The sequence below is a fragment of the Pinus tabuliformis genome, chromosome 1_2, assembly GCF_031772625.1.
Source record: "Pinus tabuliformis cultivar Carrire ecotype Pingquan chromosome 1_2, CPIR1, whole genome shotgun sequence".
NCBI classification, from domain to species: domain Eukaryota; kingdom Viridiplantae; phylum Streptophyta; class Pinopsida; order Pinales; family Pinaceae; genus Pinus; species Pinus tabuliformis.
In genome coordinates, this window is record NC_142298.1 from 407,165,762 (window position 1) to 407,187,315 (window position 21,554).

The 21,554-nt window shown below is 41.3% G+C and overlaps 1 protein-coding gene across 1 annotated transcript in view; it reads right to left on the bottom strand.

Moving 5' to 3' along the window:
• The window catches only part of LOC149206063 (uncharacterized), a 75,949-nt gene extending 56,080 nt beyond the window's left edge, over window positions 1-19,869 (bottom strand). The window contains exon 1 of the mRNA XM_089395274.1: window positions 19,149-19,869. Within this exon, the coding sequence (XP_089251400.1) occupies window positions 19,149-19,694 (546 nt within the window). The 5' untranslated portion in view covers window positions 19,695-19,869. The remainder of the gene's footprint in view (window positions 1-19,148) is intronic.
• Between the last annotated feature and the right edge of the window lie 1,685 nt (window positions 19,870-21,554).

Below are 21,554 nucleotides of genomic sequence, written 5' to 3' on the forward strand. Positions count from 1 at the left end.
TTTCATTTTACCCTTTCCCTTTTCTTGAATAGACTCAAAAGAGGGAGGAACATATCGGAAGGAGTTGGATGCATTAGTACAAGGGATAGAAGAAGAACCCTCAAAATCAAAATGGGGGTTGGTAGCCAGCTTTTTTTGTATATTCCTCTTCCTCCCAATTTCAGCCTCTAACTCTTTTTACCTAGCCTTATCTTCTTTAAACTTCTCAAAGCTGGCTAACAAATCCTTCCTAATCTCCCTAATTTCTAGTGAGGTACATGGAGTAATTTGGCCTCTAATCCCCACCAAGTGTTGTTTCAGCCTATTAATGCCCCAGGACCTTCCTTAATTTTCCTATGGCAAAATTTGCAATGCATTTGACTATCAACCATTTCAACATATGCCCAAGCAGCATCTTTCACTCTAGGTGCCATTTTTTGACTTGGAAATGAAAGCAAACAATCTGAAAATGAAAACAAAACAAAAAAACATTGATTCAATGTTCATTTCTTTCACAAAAAACACTCTTTAGGATTTCTAGATTTGCACATAAAATTTAATAAGCAAAAACAGATTTTTACAAGTGAAAAAAAATACCTCTAGGCACAAACTGCCTCCTCAAGCTTGCTCCAAGAAACCAACTCCTCAATGCTGCTCCAAATGGCTGCCCAAGAAGCTCCTCACTCCAGCTACAATGCTTGCCCAAGACTCCTCACTGTTGCTCCAAAAACAAACTCAACAACTCCTCACAAACTCTCACTGAAATTCTCACTCAAATGCATGAGATGGTTGTGAGAGAATGAGAGGGGTTGAGTGGGTTAAATAGGGTTTAGGAGAGGGGAATGGACCCCAAAGACCAAATAGGCAAAATTAAAACCGGTTTGGAGTCCCCAAAAAAAGCTCTTCTTTTTTTCTTTTTTTTTCTTTTTTTTTAAATCGTTGTTTCCGGTTTCATTGGGCTGCTGTCACTAACTCGGCCGAGTTAGAGCGGGCTCGACCGAGCCGGCCAGGTTAATACCGAGTCGGTCGAGTTGTTAGACAACTCGACCGGCTCGGTATTAACTCAGCCGGCCGAACCGAATCCATGGTCGAGTCATAATTTTAAGGCCTGGCTCGAACCAACTCGGCCGAGTCAGTTCCAAGCCGGCCAGTTTTTAAAGCAAAGCTTCCAGCAGCACAACTTCGACCCCCAGCTTCAAAATTTCGGCCTCTACTGCAGGTTTGAAATTTTTGGCCCTCCCAGCAGCAGCTGCTACCACACGTGAGCTTATTCTGGCCTCCCAAGACTTCTTCAAACCTTCGCTTGGCTTTCTCCTTCTTTTGGTGCTTGAGGATGGCCTAATGTGACCTTCGTTGACCTTCTTTCTCTTCCTTCTTCAAGATCAAACCTACAGAAGAAAAACCCTAGACCAGCAGCAGAAACCCTAGCCTTCCTTCGCACGTGTGAGAGAGAAATAGCCCAGAAACAAGTCTTCTTCGTCCTCTTCCTTCTTCATTGCCTTCTTCCTCTTCCTCCTTCGCTTGAATGAGTGAGTGATTGAATGTATTCCAAGGAGTCGAGTTTCCTCCTTTATATAGGCTTCTTAAGGTGGGCGTGGCTCCTCAAATTAAGCCGACTTCCCAGCTTTGACTTGGTCTTGAAGGGTATTTTGACACTTTTAATGACAAAAATAATTTTCTTTACAAGTTACAATGTGCCCAATGGGGTCTTCAACTTATGACAATGACTCTTTTGACTTCTTGACCTAGGACAAATCCTAGAAGCACTCAATGGGTGCTTGACCTCTAAAATAAAAGACCTTGAGCATGAAACCCATGCTCCAAAAATAATAATAATAATAATTTTTCTTTCATTTTACAACATACAATAATCAAAAGTACATTTCATATTTATGAAGACCAAACCTAGTTACACATTTTTCAACAATTCAAACAGAACTGAAAGATATGTTTTCTTCAAGAAGAAATTCATCCCTGAGCTGCCAAATTTTAACACAGGGAGCAGCAATGTTGCCAAGTGACTTGGTTAGGTATGCCTTGTGAGACATGGAGCAAAATGTTCAAAGAAGGAGTTGTGGATTATTGCAGCTTGGGGTGACAAAATGGGAGTTTTGGTGGATTGGTGGAGAACTTGGTACACGGCAATATGTTGAGTGGTGGGTTGTCGAGATCATTGATGGACTTCCGTTGACTTTTCAAAGTAAGTTGCGACAACTCAAGTGTCTTGGTAGGGACTACTTTGGCATGGATGAGGTAGCTTCATATGGATTGCAGTTCAAAGAAGTACGTGAGATAGTATCTTTATTGGGTTGCAAAGTTGCACATCTGGTAGTGGAGCCATGTGCATATGAGGTCTTTGACTCGGGAGGACAAGGGCACTTGCAGAGGTGAGTTGCAGTGGTCTAGAGTGGACTAGGCCACTCAAGACTTACCTTGAAAGGACACAAGTTCAATTGCAACATGTGTATAGGTTTTCGTGAGGTTACTTTCGAAGAGGGAAAGTAGAGTGAGCCAAGGGGAAGTTGTATAGGCTCAGATGGAGAGTCAACCGCCGAGTGGAAGTCTAGCCTTCAGGTCCAAACGAGAAAGTGGAATCTTACAGACGATGCAAGGAAAGTCACGGACCATGCAAGGAAAGTCACAGAACATGCAAGGAAAGTAGTAGACAATACAAGGAAGTTATGGTGCATGCAAGGAAAGTCATGGTACATGCAAAGAAGTCATGGACCATGCAAGGAAAGTCATGATCATGCAAGAAAAGTCATGGCACATGCAAGGAAAAGTCACGGAGCTAGAGATTTCTAGGAACAAGGAAAGTCATGGTTTGGATAGCCATGTAGAATGCTCTGAAGCAGGAGGATTTTAAGAACAAGGTGTCTTCAAAGGTCCAGGTCTTCCAAAAGGATGTGGTTTCCGATCAAATTCAGAGGCAAGGCCACTTCTAGGTGGTGGTGGAAATACCTTCCTCACTAAGAGGGAGTGTTGAAATATTGGTAGCTCGGAAGGTATTTCTGTTTGGAAAAGCACTTGGGGCTTTTTTGTTTGTTTGTTGGAGTTTTTCACCCAAGGAAAAGCATTTAATATTTAAATTTAAATATTGTCAACTTAAGGCATCAAGTCAGCTCAGATCCACCAACAAGGCCAAGAGAGATGACCCTTAAGGTTCCACACCCCTTGGAAAGGTAGAAATAAAGAGATGAGTCATCATTTGAGTTGTGTGGCAAGGCATGCCACCAAGGAGGCCACAAGAATGTGTGAAGGGTCGCAAGAAAGACAAGGAGGCCGCAGGCCTATGTAAAGGGTCGCAGCTAAAGAAAGACAACCAATTAAGGGCCACAACTACTACACGAAAGGCCAAGGAAGGCCACAAAGCTAGCCGCGAGCATAGGAGAAGGTTACAGGGCTTGAGGAGCAAGCCACAATGGGTTAAAGGAGTTGGTTGGAGACTACAGTTAGGAAAGGAACAAGCCAAGGACTAGCTGGAAGGGCTACATACCTATGGAGTTTTGTTAAAGTTGGATCGAGGGCAACGCTAAAGGAGTTGTAGGCCTAGGAGCAGGCCACAAGCAGTAAGAAAGAGAGGTCAAGGTCTGATAGAGCATACAGGAAGGCTTGCAGAGGGGGGTTGTGGATAGAAAAGGTTTGTCTTCTACAGCAACGAGAAAAGCTAATGCCGTGTCAGTTGATTGGTGTTTGAGTAATTTAAGAAGGGCTAGTTATGCCCTAGTTTGCTACAACTATATAATTTGGGTGTTGTAGGTGTATATGGTTGGGCAGGAAAGGCTTAGAGGGCAAAGTTGTTGGAAAATCAAGGTTCTCATATATTATAGATGAATTTCTGTTCAAATTGGCAACTAGGGCCAAACTCCACATGGGTCATCTTATTTATGACAGCTGATATTTTTCTTGGATTCCTCTCTCCGAGAGGTGTAGGATTGATCTAAAGATCATCCAATTCTGACATGTACAAATGAAGTTATGAATTTATTTTGATTATGGTCAAATTGTCAAGGTCGGCCAGCAAACTTATGTAGGCTCAGAAGCCCAACAGTCACATCTATTCATCCTCAACGTTGCATATAAATAGAAGGTGACTTAGCCTCATTTGGACACACTCATCTTCACACTTCTCTCTCTCTCCCCTCATTGATTGGGTACGGATTTTTGGGCCTCTCTCTCTCCACACGTCCGAAATTTCAGGAGGCCGAAATTTCAAGAGAGCGAAATTTTGGGAGGCCAAAATTTCAGGAGAGCGAATTTGTGGACAGTTTGACCAAGCATTGACCAGCATGCGTTGACCTCCTTTGACTGTGTTTTTGTGAGGCCTATCTCTATTTGGGCAGGCCGCATTTCTGGACACAAAAATCGAGGCTAAATGTTGACTGTTGACTAGTGTTGACTGCAGCTAGTGTTGACCGCAGGTGGGCTATTTGACCAGACTTTGATTGGGCTGAATTTGGCTGTTTTGAGAGTTGTTTTATCTTGTTGTTTAGAGGCCGAAGTTGACTGAAGTTTACCGATTTGCTGAGAGTCAAATCTGCCCTGTTGACCAACATTGACTTTTATGTTTAGGGTTCTTTTATTGTTGTTATAAATTATCAGATTTGTAAATCGTACTATCTCTCTCTGCTGAACTATTGAAGACTAAAAAAAGATTTGATCAAGGGTTTCCCCACATTGGGGTTTGTCCCTGGCTGGTGCCACATCTTGTGTCCTCTTGTCTTGGTTTGTCTTTCGTTGTTTATGTTTATGTTCTATCTACATTTTACTATCATGTTGATGTGATTGTTAATATGAATATTGATACTGGACTAATAAAGAAATTGAAGTAAAATTGCTCTAAAGCATAGAACATACCATTGTTGTCTAAAATTAACATAGAATCAGAGCTGAGGTGAAGACAAAGCCCAAGCAAGAGTGAAAGAGAAATCACCAAAGACAGTCGAACAAGGACAAAAGGCTCAGTGGGTTCCTCATCCTACTTCATGGCTGAAGACGAGCTCCATGATAAATCTGACTATCATGGATGGAAGATATCTCTTGATTTGACCTTGGAAGAAAAAGAAGTGATGGACTATGTGCAGGGTAAAAATCCCTCAACCTCCTTCAAATGCACCAGCTACTGCGAAGACCAAGTACAATAGGGCCGAATTCAAAGCAAAGAAGATTATCAGGTATTCCATTGACAAGCATCTGGTAGCCTACATCTCCGAATTGAAGACCTCCAAGGAGATCTACGACAAGTTGGTCGGCATGTTCAAGGTTAGTAATGCTAATCAAATTCTATTTCCCAAGAATAAGTTGAAGGATATTAAGAAGGGCAAGGATGAGGATATTCAATCCTATTTCTTGAGGATTATTGAGATCAAGAATGATCTACTCTCGATTGGAGAAGTCATTCCTAACAGGGAACTTACTCTCACCACCCTTGGAGGACTCCTTAACAATGATCGAATTCCAAGGTTTGAAGAATTGATGTCGAGACTCGAGATGCATTCAAGAAGAATCAAGAATGGTGGAGCAAGAAATGCCTTCTAATAGAAGCAACCCCACTACATTCTCCGCTCATGCCAAAAGGAAAAATAATGTAGGTTCAAAGAAGCAAAGTCAAGGAAGACCGAGATTCAAAAATGGAAGGAAGGGAAGATGCTTTGTTTGCAATAAGTTTGGCCACTATGCAAGGGAGTGTCCAAATAGAAGGGACACATCGCATGATGATGATCACAATCATTCCAAGGGCAACTTCAACAACAACGATCAAAGGAATGGCAGGTCCAATGGCAAAGGAAAAAGGAATGCAGGACATCAAGGAAATGTTTGACCCTCCAAGAATTCAAGAAACTCCAGGTATGAAGAATCCAATGTTGTTAACAACAAGCAAAAAGAGTACTATCTTATATCGGCCCTCTCTGTTGCCTCTCCCCCGGACACTTTAGGAAATTCGTTGATTGATAGTGGTACCTCAAGGCACTTCACCGGATACAAGGAAGCCCTCTCTAATCTGATAGAAAAGGAGACAAACTTGGAGATCATCCTTGGAGACGATGCCACATATCCCGTGAAGGGAGTAGGGAATGTTACCCTTCAATTGAATCAAGGTAACACTATTCATTTGCAAAAAGTATTATATGTACCTGATCTCAAGAAGAACCTGGTGTCCATTTCGGCAATGGAAGATAAAGGATTCAAGGTGGCTTTTAACGATGGAAAGGTACATGTTTGGAAAGGAAATTTTAAAGATGCTTTTAATCTTGGGTTCAGGGTTGACACTTTGTATCAAGTTGGAGGAAGTCCATTGGGAGCCATGTCTTGCGACACATCTCTACAATCTAAACTATGGCACCGGAGGTTTGCCCATCTTCATTATAAGGCCCTACCCAATGTGAGACAGATGGTGACAGGTATGCCCGAGTTCAAAGTAGAGCATGAAGGTGTATGTCCGGGATGCGTCGAAGGAAAACTTACAAGGGGACCACTCCCCTCAAGTAATAGCAAGACCACAGATATATTGAAATTGATCCACTCCGACATATCTGGTATGATGCCCGTAAACTCTTTGGGAGGATACTTATATTATCTCACCTTTACGGATGATTATTCTCGCAAGACCTAGATCTACTTCTTGAAGAAGAAGGATGAAGTGTTCACCTGGTTCTGACACTTCAAAGCCTTGATCGAAAACCAATCCGAGAAGAAAATCAAGATATTGAGGACTGATAATGGGACCGAGTACGAATCTAATGAATTCCAAGATTATTGCAGAGAAGCTGGCATTAAGAGGGAGACTACAACGCCATACACTCCTGAGCATAATGGTGTGGCTGAAAGGAAGAATCACTCTATTGTAGAAGCAATTCGTGCCATGCTTCATGATCAAGGCCTTCTGAAGTTCCTATGGGCTGAAGCTGCAAATACCGTCATGTATGTTCAAAACCAATGCCCTCATCAAGCATTGGACTCCAAGACTCCCGAAGAAATGTTCACTGGTAAGAAACCCGATGTCTCTCATTTTAGAATTTTTGGAAGTCTCGTATATTTTCATGTGCCGAAAGAGAAAAGAAGCAAATCGGGTGCATCTGGGAAGAAAGAAATCTTTGTGGGCTATAGTGAAAATTCTAAGAGATATAGAATATATGTGGCTAGTCAAAAGGAAGTTGAGATAACTCATGATGTCACCTTCGACGAAGATATAGCCCTCAAGAAGATCAACAACTTTGCTATCCTAAGGAAGGACAAAAAATTTGACACCGAAAATCAGGGTGCAAAAGAAGACGAAATGATCCCTGATGTTGATAAACCTATGGATCCTATTGATCCTCCTCCTCATGAGCGCTCCTCCTCCAAAAGGAGACCCTCATGGCTTAGGGAGACTCTCGAAGATGCCGAGAGACACATTGCAACAAGAGGGACTTTCCGTGAAAGCAAGAAGTCGAATAGGTATCAAGGATATTTGACCGCCATGAGCTTTATCATTCAAAATAAGCCTTCATCATTCAAAGAAGTTGTGAAACATCAAGTATGGAAGGATGCTATGAATGAAAAATACGAGTCAATTATGAAGAATGATGTCTGGGATGTGGTCCCTAGACCCCAGGACAAATCGGTTGTCACCTTTAAGTGGCTCTACAAAATCAAGCATGGAGCTGATGGAAGTGAAGACCCTCTCATTCACAAATGTAAGAGGGAGTTGGCTTCTGAATTTGAGATGAAGGACCTAGGACCGATGCACTATTTCCTAGGGTTGGAGGTCTGGCAAAAGCCAGGTGAAATTTTCCTCTCTCAAGGAAAATATGTTGTGAAGATATTGGAAAGATTTGGGATGGTGGACTACAAGCCTATGACTACTCCGATGGAACTTAACTTTAAGAAGTTATGTGGTAGTGCTGCTAGACCTGAATTGGGAAATGCTTCTGAGTATCGTCAACTCATAGGAGCATTGATGTTCTTGGTGAACTCCCGTCCAGACATATGTTTTGCAGTTAACACATTGAGCCAATATATGGTTGAGCCTCATCATATACATTGGATTGGTGCCAAGAATCTTCTGAGATATCTTCGGGGCACAATCACTCATGGATTGAGATACACTGTCAGAGATGTGAGGCTGCATGGTTATTCTAATGCTAATTGGGTGGGTAGTGTGGTGGATCACAAGAGCACTTCTGGATGTTGTTTTTCTTTGGGTTCTGCTTCGATATCCTAGAAGAGCAAGAAGAAATCAGTTGCCTTGAGCACCGTCGAGGCCGAATAGATAGCTGCTAGTATGGCCTCCTGTGAAGTTGTTTGGTTGAGGAAGCTTTTCAGTGCGTTGTTCGGACATGTGCTGGATACCACCGTGATCCTCTGCGACAACCAAAGTGGGATCCGATTATCAGAAAATGTCATGTTTCATGATCGCTCCAAGCATATAGATATCAAGTACCACTTTATCCGAGATATGGTACAACGAGGAGCAATAAGGCTCCATCACATTGGGACTGATGAGCAAGTCGCCGATATTCTGACAAAGCCCCTGGGGAAGGTCAAGTTCTTGGCCTTCCGAGAATGACTTGGAGTCGTGGAGAGACCCTCTTATGAGGGTCCTGTATGAGATGGACATTGAGCTCTGGGAGCTCCGGGGAGCTTAGGGTACTTCTTGGAGCGATGAGCAACCATAGGGTGAGTGGTTCAGCGTTCCCCTAGTGGTTTGCTGTGTACAAGGTGAGAGGTTCAGCCTTCCCCTAGTGGTTTGTTGTGTACAAGGTGAGTGGTTCAACCTTCCCCTACAATACCCCTTGGCAACATGTAGGCAGAATGAGTGGTTCATCCTTCTCTTGCTATGACATCCTACCCATGAAATTTGGGACTCATGGGAAGTACCTCTCATCTGGCCAATGAGTAGGGAAATGAGGATAGCGACCATAGTACTACCGATGGACGCATTGTGTACTATTGTACTCCCTATGCTAGGATGACCGATATTGATCTAAGATCAATTGGAACTGACTTCGGGTCAATAAGAGTGGTATGAGACACTCACTTTTGATTGGAACTGACTTCGGGTCAATAAGAGTGGTATGAGACACTCTCTTTTGATTAGAATTGACTTCGGGTCAGTAAGAGTGGTATGACACACTCTCCTTTGATTGGGACTGACTTCGCATTAGTAGAGAATGGTATGATACATTCTCGATCACTTCTTCTTCTTCATAGTTCAGCAGAGTAGAGCAGTGCAGAGCAGTGCATTAAAGGCAGAGATAGTACAAATTGGCAAATGGATTAGCAGATGAAGTTATCCCTAGTTGAAAGGGAGTGTTAAAATTGGCAACTAGGGCCAAACTCCACATGGGTCATCTTATTTATGACCGCTGATATTTTTCTTGGATTCTTCTCTCCAAGAGGTGTAGGATTGATCTAAAGATCATCCGATTCTGACATGTACAAATGAAGTTATGAATTTATTTTGATTATGGTCAAATTGTCAAGGTCGGCCAGCAAACTTATGTAGGCTCAAAAGCCCAACAGTCACATCTATTCATCCTCAACGTTGCATATAAATAGAAGGTGACTTAGCCTCATTTGGGCACACTCATCTTCACATTTCTCTCTCTCTCTCTCTCCTCATTGATTGGGTACAGGTTCTGAGCCTCTCTCTCTCCACACATCTGAAATTTCAGGAGACTGAATTTTTGGATAGTTTGACCAAGCATTGACCAGCATGCGTTGACCTCCTTTGACTGCGTTTTTGTGAGGGCTATCTCTGTTTGGGCAAGCCGCATTCCTGGGCACAAAAATCGAGGCTAAACGTTGACTATTGACCAGCGTTGACTGCAGCTAGTGCAGACTGCAGATGGGCTGTTTAACCAAACTTTGATTGGGCTGAATTTGACCGTTTTGAGAGTTGTTTTATCTTGTTGTTTGGAGGCCGAAGTTGACCGATTTGCAAAGGGTCAAATTTGCCCTGTTGACCAGGGTTGACTTTTATGTTTAGGGTTCTTTTACTGCTGTTATAAATTATCAGATTTGTAAATTGTATTATCTCTCTTTGCTGAACTATTGAAGACTAAAAGAAGATTTGATCAAGGGTTTCCCCACATTGGGGTTTGTCCCTGACTGGTGCCACATCTTGTATCCTCTTGTCTTGGCTTGCCGTCTACTGTTTATGTTTATGTTCTATCTGCATTTTACTATCATGTTGATGTGATTGCTAATATGAATATTGATATTGGGCTAATAAAGAAATTGAAGTAAAATTGCTCTAAAGCATAGAACATACCATTGTTGTCTAAAATTAACAATTTCCTTACTTGATAATTACTTGTGATGTTAGTTGGCCTTTTATTACTTTTTATTCCTTGTTCATCAAGCAATTACCAAAACAATGAAGATCACAAAGAGACAGTATACAAGATATAGGCTCCAAGCCAAGGCCAAACCCCTCCAAGGGGAAAACCCATAAAGAATACTTCTCTCCTTATAGAATCAGTTCAAAATGAGACTTCCAAGACCTATAAACCAAGGCCAAAAATCCTTTCAAGCACCAAGTCAGCCCCTCAACAAGATCTCCTTTTAGCGAGATGAAATCTTCCAAGGGCAACAGAGACAAACCTTCTTCAAGTCTGCTCCAGATAGGTCTTGGCCTTCACTTCAGATCTGCATCTTCGGCCTACAATTGTCGACCCTGGAATTAGCCCAGAAACCCTAGATTTCGCATGTTGGCAAAGGAGGGCCACAGACCTGTAGGGCAGATTACAAGTCAACCAAGAGTTTGAGAGGGCTAGGAAAGCACTGCAGCAAGGTAAAGGAGGTACCGATGGCATATGGTGGCCATTCAAGGATGGACAACAGCTAAAAAGGAAGCATTTTGTAGGGCAGTTGCGTGCTGGAAGAACTCACCCTCAACCCAGGCAAACGCAGGTTTGTTTATTCTTATGTTTTTGGTATTGTACAAGGATTATATAGGGCCACTTTCCCTAGTACAAAAGTGTTAAAATTGGCATCTAGGGCCAAATTCCACCTTGGGACAACTCATATGATGGAGATGATTATTGCATTGGATTCCTCCTTTCGAGAGGTCCAAGTTTGATATAAAGATCATCTCATTCGGACAAGCAAAAGTGAGATTTTGAATTTATTCCCTCTCATGCACAAATTGTTAAGGTCGGCCTCAGCTTAATGTAGGCTCAAGAAGCCCAATAGATGTGTCCTTTCACCCTCAACAAATTGTATAAATAGGAGTGGCCTCTCACCTCATTTGGACATCACTCACTCATCAATTCTTCTCTCTCCTAATCAGGTTGGTTCGTACAGCTAAGCGATCATCTATCTCTCACACGTGTAGATGAAGGATGACTTTCTGGGTCAGATTGCAGGCCGGAAATTTCAGAGTTTCAGGACAGCATTGACCAGAGGGTTATTGACCAAGTTTCACTATGTTTTTGAGGGCAGAAGTTTGATCTCCTTATGCCGCATTTCTGGGCACAGAAACCGAGATTTTCTGAGCATATTGACTAGCGTTGACTTCAGGTTGACTTCTATTTTGACCGCATAAAATCACAACAGATTTTCTCTCTCCTTTGACTGAGTTGTTTTGGGCTGCATTTCACCTCTTGTTCAGGCCGAGTTTGACCAAGAAAGGCCAAGCTGCATTAGTGAAATTTTGTTGTTGTTTTGACTAGCGTTGACTTTCTAGTTAGGGTTGAAGTTTGACTACAGTTGACTGCAGAATTTGACAAGGTTGATTTGACTGTGTATTGGCCAACTGAATTTGATTTTTGTACCCTCTCTGTTCAACTATTGAATAATAATAAGAAGATTTGATCAAAGGGTTTCCCCACATTGGGTTTTTTCCCTGGCATCCACCAAATATGGTTTCCTCTTGTTTTGGCTTGTCTTCTGCATATGTTTTTAAGTTCTATCTACATTTACTATCAATGTGATTAAGTTAATGGGATAGCTACTGAAAATAATTGGAAATTGTCATTGGGTCGCTAAAGGAACATTGAAGTAAATTGTGCTAAGCATTAAACATACCATTGTTATTTAAAATTAACATGGTATCAGAACTCAAGTGAAGACAAAGCCCAAGCAAGAGTGAGGAAAAGCAATCACTAAGGGAAGTTGTTGGACAGGACTTGGAACTAGTCCCAATGACGACTACATCTTACTTCAAATCCGAGGACAAGCTTAAGGACAAATCCGACTATCATGCATGGAAGATGTCTCTAGATTTGACTTTGGAAGAAAATGATGCCATGGACTATGTCAAAGGAAGAGTAGTGGAGCCTCCTTCAAATGCATCTGCAGCTACACAAACAAAGTACAAGAAAGGTGAGGTTAAAGCTAAGAAAATTATTGTTGATTCTATTCACAAGCCTTTGGTTGCCTATATTTCTGATTTGGAAACATCTAAGGAGATGTATGACAAGCTGGTTGGGATGTTCAAAGTAAATAATGCAAATCAAGTCCTATTTCTTAAGAACAAGTTGAAAGACATCAAGATGGATAAAGAAGAATCCATTCAATCCTACTTCATGAGGATTACCGAAATCAAGAATGTTGGTGACAGGGAGCTCACTCTTATTGCACTTGGAGGCCTTACAAGAGAATGGGATGTGTTTAACAATACCATCCTCAATAATGACAGGATTCCGAGAGTTGATAAATTATTGGCTAGATGCACTCCAGAAGAAATTACGATGATGGAAAGAGAAAAGCCCTCAAATGGAAACAATCCTACTGCCTTCTCCACTCATGCTAAAAGGAAGAAAAATGTTGGTCCAAGAAGACAAAGTCAAGGGTTCAAGACGGGATTCAAAGAAGGAAGAAAAGGAAGATGCTTCAATTGCAACATGTTTGGCCACTTTGCTAGAGAGTGTCCTCACAAGAAGGATACTCCAATAGATGATGACAACAATAACAACTGCAAAGGCAATGGCAATCACAGGAACAACAGGTTCAACAACAAAGGAAAGAGGAATGCTCCCGCTACTCGATATAGAAATGGTCGTCCTCCCAAGAAGTCAAGAAACTCCACATATGAAGAAACTAATGTTGGTGAAAAGCAAAAAGAATTTTATCTTATTTCTGCCCTCACCACTGCCTCTCCTCCGGATACATCAGATCATTGGTTGATTGATAGTGGTACCTCAAAGCACTTCACTGGGTACAAAGAGGCTCTCTCAAACTTGATTTAAAAGAAGACGAATATGGAGATTATACTTGGGGATAATGCCACTTATCCCATAAAAGGAATTGGGACTGTTACTCTTCACTTAAATCAACGTCAAACCCTTCATTTACAAGAAGTATTGATCTAAAAAAGAATCTAGTCTCTATTTCTGCGATGGAAGATAAAGGCTTCAAGGTGACATTTGTTGATGGGAAGGTTTGTGTTTGGCAAAAGAACCCGAAAGATGCATTCACACTTGGATTTAGGGTTGAAGGTCTCTATCAGGTTGGAGGAAGTCCGTTGGGAGCAATGACTTGCGATACTTCTCTTCGATCTAAATTATGGCATCGAAGGTTTGCTCACCTTCATTACAAAGCCTTAACTAATGGAAGGAAGACGGTCACAGGTATGCCCGAATTCAACTTAGATAATGAAGGAGTTTGTCTAGGTTGTGCAGCTGGAAAACATACAAGGGAACCATTCCCCTCAAGTGAAACTCAAACCACCGATATTCTTCAATTGGTCCATTCTGATGTATCAAGTATGTTGCCCGTGACATCTTTGGGTGGATATTTGTACTATGCGGGATGACTTCTCTCGCAAAATATGGATCTATTTCTTAAAGAAGAAGGACGAAGTGTTCAAATGGTTTCACTCTTTCAAAGCCTTGGTCGAGAATCAAACAAGGAAGAAGATCAAAATATTGAGGACCGATAATGGAACCGAATATGAGTCAAATGAATTCAATGACTATTATAGAGAAGCTTGCATTAAGAGGGAGACCACTACTGCATATACTCCTAAGCAAAATGGTGTTGTCGAAAGGAAGAATCGAACTATCATAGAAGCCACTCATGCCATACTTCATGACTAAGGTCTACCGAAGTTCTTATGGGGAGAAGTTGCCAACACCACTGTGTATGTTCAAAATAGATGCCTGCATCAAGCATTGGCTTCAAGACACCCGAAGAAGTTTTCACAAATAAGAAACCTGATGTTTCTCATTTTAGAATTTTTGGTTGTCCCGTATATTTTCATGTGCCGAAGAGAGAAAAGAAACAAGCTAGATGCATATGGGAAGAAAGGAACGTTTGTGGGCAATAGTGAAACTTCAAAGGCCTATAGAATCTATGTGCATGGTTAAAGAGAAGTGGAAATTAGTCTTGATTTCACTTTCGATGAAGATTTTGCCCTTAGGAAAGTTTGAGATCTTCCTATCCCTAGGAAGGACAATGATGATGATGCAGGAAAGCAGGATGAATCTCCGACAGATGATTCAATGCCCGATGTTGAAGGTCCGATGGATCCCATTGATCCACCTCCTAGTGAGCCCTCTACTTCAAGAAAAAGACCTTTGTGGCTCAAAGATACTCTTGAAGATGCCGAGAGACATGTTGCACCAAGGGGAACATTTCGTGAAAGCAAGAAGCCGAACAGGTACCAAGGGTACTTAGCTGCCATGAGTACCATTGTACAATCTGAGCCATGTACATTCGAAGAAGCTGTGAAGCACCAAGTTTGGAAGGATGCGATGAATGAGGAATATGAGTCGATCATGAAGAATGATGTCTGGGATGTGGTTCCTAGACCCAAAGACAAGTTAGTTGTCATTTCAAAATGGCTTTACAAAATCAAACATGGAGTTGATGGGAGTATTGAAAAGCTCAAGGCCAAGTTCGTTATTCAAGGCTTCTCTCAAAAGGAAGTAGTGGACTATGATGAGATATCTGCACCGGTTACCTAATATATCACTATCCATTTGACCAAATGGATGTCAAAACTGCCTTCTTGCATGGCTCACTTAAGGAGGAAGTCTATGTAGAACAACTCGAGGGGTTCGAAGTTCAAGATCGTAAGACACATGTATGCAGGTTGAAGAAAGCCCTCTATGGGTTGAAGCAAGCCCCCAGGGCTTGGTATGAGAGGATAGATAACTATCTTATGAAGCTGGGATTTACAAGGAGTGAAGCTGACCCGAACCTATACTTCAAGGTTGAAAAGGACAGGCCTCTCATTCTGGTCCTTTATGTGGATGATCTCTTTCTAACAGGTGATGACCCTCTCATTCATCAATGCAAGAGGGAGTTGGCTTCCGAATTCAAGATGAAGGACCTAGGACTGATGCATTATTTCCTAGGGCTGGAGGTCTGGCAAAAGCCAAGTGAAATTTTCCTTTCTTAAGGAAAATACATTGTGAAGCTGCTTGAGAGATGTGGGATGGTGGATTGCAAATTTGTGTCTACTTCGATGGAACTCAACTTCAAGAAGCTATGTGGAAGTGTTGTTGGGCCTGGATTAGCGAACCCTTCTGAGTATCGTCAACTTGTGGGGGCCCTGATGTTCTTGGTCAACTCCCATCCTGACATATGCTTCGTTGTGAACATGTTGAGTCAATTTATGGTCAAGCCTCATCACATTCATTGGATTGCTGCTAAGAATCTCTTGAGATATCTCCGGGGCACAATCCACTATGGACTGAGATACACTGTCGAGAATTTGAGACTACATGGATATTCAGATGTTGACTGGGCTAGCAGTGTGGTGGATCGTAAGAGCACGTCTGGGTGTTGCTTCTCTTTGGGGTCTGCTTCTATATCTTGGATGAGCAGGAAGCAGAAATCGGTTGCTTTAAGCACTGCCGAGGCCGAATACATTGCTGCGAGTATGGCCTGTTGTGAAGTTGTTTGGTTGAGGAAGCTCTTCAGTGAGCTATTTGAGCATGTGCTGGATACCACCGTGATCTTTTGCGACAACTAGAGTGGGATTCGCCTATCAGAGAATCTCGTGTTCCACGACCGCTCCAAGCACATTGATATCAAGTACCACTTTATCCGGGATATGGTACAACAAGGAGCAATAAGGCTCCAACACATTAGAACGGATGAGCAGGTCACAGACATTCTCACAAAGCCTTTGGGAAGGTCAAATTCTTAACCTTCCGAGAGAGACTTGGAGTCGTGGAACGACCCTCCTATGAGGGTCCCATATGAGTTGGACACTGAGCTCTGGGAGCTCTTGGGGGCTTGGGGTACTTCTTGGAGCTATGAGCAACCATAGGGTGAGTGGTTCACCTTCCCTAGTGGTGCGCTATGTACAGGGTGAGTGGTTCACCTTCCCTGGTGATACTCCATCATGGTTGACATGTGTGTAGGTTGAGTGGTTCACCTTCCCCTACGATTGACATATGCATAGGATGAGTGGTTCACCTTCTCCTATGGCATATGAGCAGGATGAGGTTCACCTTCTCCTGTTGACACCCCAGCATACATCCTACCCATGGAGTTCGGGACTCATGGGAAGTACCTCTCATTTGGCCAATGAATTGGGAAAAGTGGTTAGGGACAATAACACTATCGATGGACGCATAGTGTACTACCGTACTCCCTATGACTAGGATGCATGGTTTTCAACAACTTGATCTAGGATCAAGGATTGACTTGTGTCAGTGGAGAGTGGTAAGGTCTTGTGGCCCACTCTCAATCACTTATTTTTCATTATTACTTCATGGTTCAGCAGAGCTGTGATGACAAAGATGGTACATGATGACAGGATGCCATGATGATGACAGATGAATTGGCAGGAGGAATTCTCTCTAGTTGAAAGGGAGTGTTAAAATTGGCATCTAGGGCCAAATTCCACCTTGGGACAGCTCATATGATGGAGATGATTATTGTATTGGATTCCTCTTTTCAAGAGGTCCATGTTTGATATAAAGATCATCTCATTTGGACAAGCAAAAGTGAGATTTTGAATTTATTCTCTCTCATGCACAAATTGTTAAGGTCGACCTCAGCTTAATGTAAGCTCAAGAAGCCCAATAGATGTGTCCTTTCACCCTCAACGAATTGTATAAATAGGAGTGACCTCTCACCTCATTTGGACATCACTCACTCATCAATTCTTCTCTCTCCTAATCAGATTGGTTCGTACAGCTTGGGGATCATCTCTCTCTCTCACACATGTGTGGATGAAGGACGAATTTTTGGGTCATATTGCAGGCTAAAAATTTCAGAGTTTCAGGACAGCTTTGACCAATGGCTTATTGACCAAGTTTGACTATGTTTTTAAGCGCAGAAGTTCAATCTCCTTAGGCCGCATTTCTGGGCACAGAAACCGAGATTTTCTGAGCATATTGACCAGCATTGACTTCAGGTTGACTTTTGTTTTGACCGCAGAAAATCACAACAGATTTTCTCTCTCCTTTGAGGCTTTGACCGAGCTATTTTGGGCTGCATTTGACCTCCTGTTCAGGCTGAGTTTGACCAAGGAAGACTGAGCTGCATTGGTGAAGTTTTGTTGCTGTTTTGACCAGCATTGACTTTCTGGTTAGGGCTGAAGTTTGACTACAGTTGACTGCAGAATTTGACAGGGCTGATTTGACTGTGTATTGGGCAAGTGAATTTGATTTTTGTACTCTCTCTCTCTGCTAAACTATTGAATAATAATAAGAAGATTTGATCAAAGGGTTTTCCCCACATTGGGGTTTTTCCCTGGCATCCGCCAAATCTGGTGTCCTCTTGTCTTGGCTTGTCTTCTGCATATGTTTTTATGTTCTATCTGCATTTACTATCAATGTGATTAAGTTAATGTGATTGCTACTGAAAATAATTGGAAATTGTCATTGGGTTGCTAAAAGAACATTGAAGTAAATTGTGCTAAGCATAGAACATACCATTGTTATCTAAAATTATAAAGAAGCCCTTGTATTTCTTGTTAAAGGAATAATAAGAAATTAAATTGAGTATTAAATTCTGTATACTCTGCATGATCTAATTGCTGGTGTATTTTCCGTTATGCAAGTTGTTTTAAAGTTAGGCATTTCAGTGTGTTTGTGGTTTCTATTTTGTGACACTGACAAAACATAGACTAGACCTGGGGTGCATGGATTTCTATATATATATATATATATATATATATAAATGGCAGATCTCCCACTAAAAATCAATAAGAAGAAGGAAAACTAATGGACATTGCAAAACCTATCAAAAATCTCAGAAGAAAAAAAAAACAAGTTGAAGTTCTTACGCATACCTGTAAATATATAAACCATTGATAAGAACCAATTGCCACTTAATACTAAACTTTTGATGGCAACGAAATCACTATATTATTGGTCTTTCACTCAAAGAAAAATGGTGAAGACCTACTTTGCTCTCAAACCCCTTCACTCCTTTTTGAAGATACGTTGAAAAAAGTCAATTCTCTGGTTATAAAGTGGACTGTGCACAGCATCAGATATATTTTCCATTGACTCGCTACTCATTCAAAAGAAGTGATTTTCCTGAAATCATCGCAATATTTCTTGGCAGCAATATTATCACCAGCTTACACAATAGCAATGCCCGTGGTTATAGCACACCGTTCGCAACACTTTAAAGAGGCAGAGCTTTTTACAAAAAGATGTAATTTAATTCAGAAGTAATTATAATAAGTTATAGGACTGTTTAGTATATACTGCATCTTTAATGCCAACAGATGATTAAACTGTCTACCTCCGTTCCATTCACACTGTGATCTGCCTCACCAGGATGAGCATGAGTTTCAAAAAAAAGAATGAAACCAGGTGCAAGCACAAGGTGATTGTTTTGACAGAATGGTTGACCTCTTAGACCTGGCCCCTAGCCTTATATGCAGCTAGGCGTGTTTTTGGGTGACTCCTGAACAACTACAAACAAAAAATACATTTAAAAAAAAAAAAAAAGAGAGAAAGATAACTACAACTTTGTGATATAATACAACCATTTTATAGTGCTAGGCTGCAGTGAGAGCGTATCAGACTGCATAACGAACCTAGTTGTACAGTGAAGTAACATGTTTAGCTAACTAAAATGTCATTAATTTGCAGAACCTTAAGAATAATTTTATTTTTGTCTTAAAGTTGGGGCGCATTTTCAAATGTGAGTTACCAAAAGAGGCAACCAAGGGAGCCTACACACTGAACTTAAAATAGCCAACACTATATATATCTAAATAGCCAATAAATCAAAACCCTGAGAAGTGATTAAACCCTATACCATACCTGCTGAACGAGGCTGTTAATCTCGTTGGGATTCATGAGCTCACAGAACTCGAGATCAACCACGATATTCTGTCCATGTTGCATAGCGTTTCTGAGTTTTTCCTTGGTATGTTCCCGCTCTTGGTTCCTCTCGGCCATCCTCTCCTTCCTGGTATCCAATTTGGCCTGAACGAGGCTCGATCTCTCGTCCTCTGGAAGCGCGGCCAGTTTATCGGCCCACTCTTGCCTCTTCCTCTCCATGTGCTCCTGCTTATTCTGTTTGGCGATTGCCTTCCGGTGGGCCTTTTTCGCTTCGTATCGCTGGAGCTTCATCAGCTTCTTCTTCGCGCTTTTTGACACACGAGGAGGACCACTTCCATCCTCCTCCACCCGCCCTTCTGCTCCATCTTGCTCTTCTTCTTGTGGCATTGAAGAACCATCCTCAGCGTCATGTGAAGGCTCCTCTGCGTCCCTGTTTGCACGGTTTTCTTCCAGCTCCTCTGCGTCCCTGTTTGCACGGTTTTCTTCCAGCTCCTCTGCGTCATTGTTTGCACGGTTTTCTTCCATAGAAATTTGAGTTTAACTTGGATTTACAAATTCGAATAGTTTTTCGTTGTGTGCAGCTGAATCTGCCCGCCCAGACTGAGTCTCCAAGTAGCCGGAATATCGATTCTATCATAATTTTTTTAGGGTATGGTTTTCCAAAAGATTTATAACCTCTCCACATTCTTGTGTGGTATGACCCAAGCCTCGAGGTCCTCTTACACAAATTGAGTCGTTGGTCGAAACCAGTTTATTTAGCTATAGAAACAACCCAAAAGAGGACTAAGTTGTTGCCTCCATACTAATGGTTTGGTTTTTGTTTCCTCGGTCGGTTTTACATGGAAGATTTTAAGTTTTATTTTATGGTAGTTTTTTTACAGGTGGAAAACTTATTATAATTTAGTTATCAAACAACTAGTGAGGACAATCTCTAGCTGTTAATCGCGCCTATCATAATTTAGTTATCAAACAACTAGTGAGGACAATCTCTAGCTGTTAATCGCGAATGCAGGCTGACTCATCACCATTATTCAAGGAAAACCACGCCACCTGGAATATCTTGTTGGTGGTCCGTAAGGGTGCAGACTTTCACTCCTACCAGAGGCCTCTGGGTCTTGGGTCGTTAACCGGTTTCCTTACATCCGAAGAAAACGAGCTTGTTTCCTTACGTCCGAGGAAGACGAGCTCTTAGCCAAAAAGAAGCAGTTTTAAGGCATACTCCAATCCTGTTTTTATGGTAGTTTATTAGACCTCAAGTTTTCTTTTTCTTTTTTCTTTTTTTAAGTAATTTATTAGTGGTACATAATATTACTTCTCTTATCTTTTTTTTATGTTGGTTTATCTTCAATTACACTATGTTATCATCCCTCTTATTTGAGAGGGTGATCACAATTTTCTATATAATTTATAAGTGGTTTATCTTCAATTACACCTTTAGAATCATGTTATCATCCCTCTTATTTGGCATGGTGATCATAATTATATATAATTTGTAAGATTGGTATATGAACAGCTTTCATCATTTTGTCTATGGTCTTCTCATATTTTTGAACATATATATGAACTTTGTAAATAAACTCATAAGTGTTTTTTTTTTGTATCTTTTAATGAAGTTACTTGGTGTAAAAACAAGAAGACGTCATAATTCAAATGGTAGATCCATCTATTACCCCTGAGGATGAGACATAAAACCATAAACATTGATATCTGAATCTAATAATTTGAATATGGTTGGCATTACTTGTGCTCGTGTGAGAGGCTTTATATCCCCCGAAATGAAGGCGACCTTCTCGCCATGTAGTCAAAATTATTGATATGTTTTACAAGTCTTCTCGAATTAGCGGCAATTTCTAACCTGCTAAATGATGGAACTTAAAGCGTCATGATGGGGGTTTGTGTGAAGCATGAAGCATATCAACTACTGTTTTAAAAGTATTAACTTGGACAAGAGGATCTTGCCCTTCCCTACCCCATTACCCCTTCTAGCAATTCTCAAAGATATTCCTTGACTATTCATGCTTTATAATAATGATTAATACTATCCTCCTATAACAAGTTTAAAGCAACTTAGATTTATTTTGTAGCTTGCTTGTTTTTAATGTCGTTGAGAAAAAGCATGTAGAATGATAATTGAAGGGAGAAGTTGTTGAGGCACGCAAGAGCACTAACATTATGTCATGGGATAATGCATGTGGAAGATCTTTGCAGAAGAAGATGATTAAGTACACCATCGCCTTTATGGGCACCTAAGGTGTCATGGGGTACCATGGACCTTACAAATGACTGCCTCAACTATGGAGTTATCTATTATCATGGCACAATTTCTCATCCATTGTCTAACAAGGAGGAATTTCTTAGCAAATTGGACTATCTATTTCCACTTGA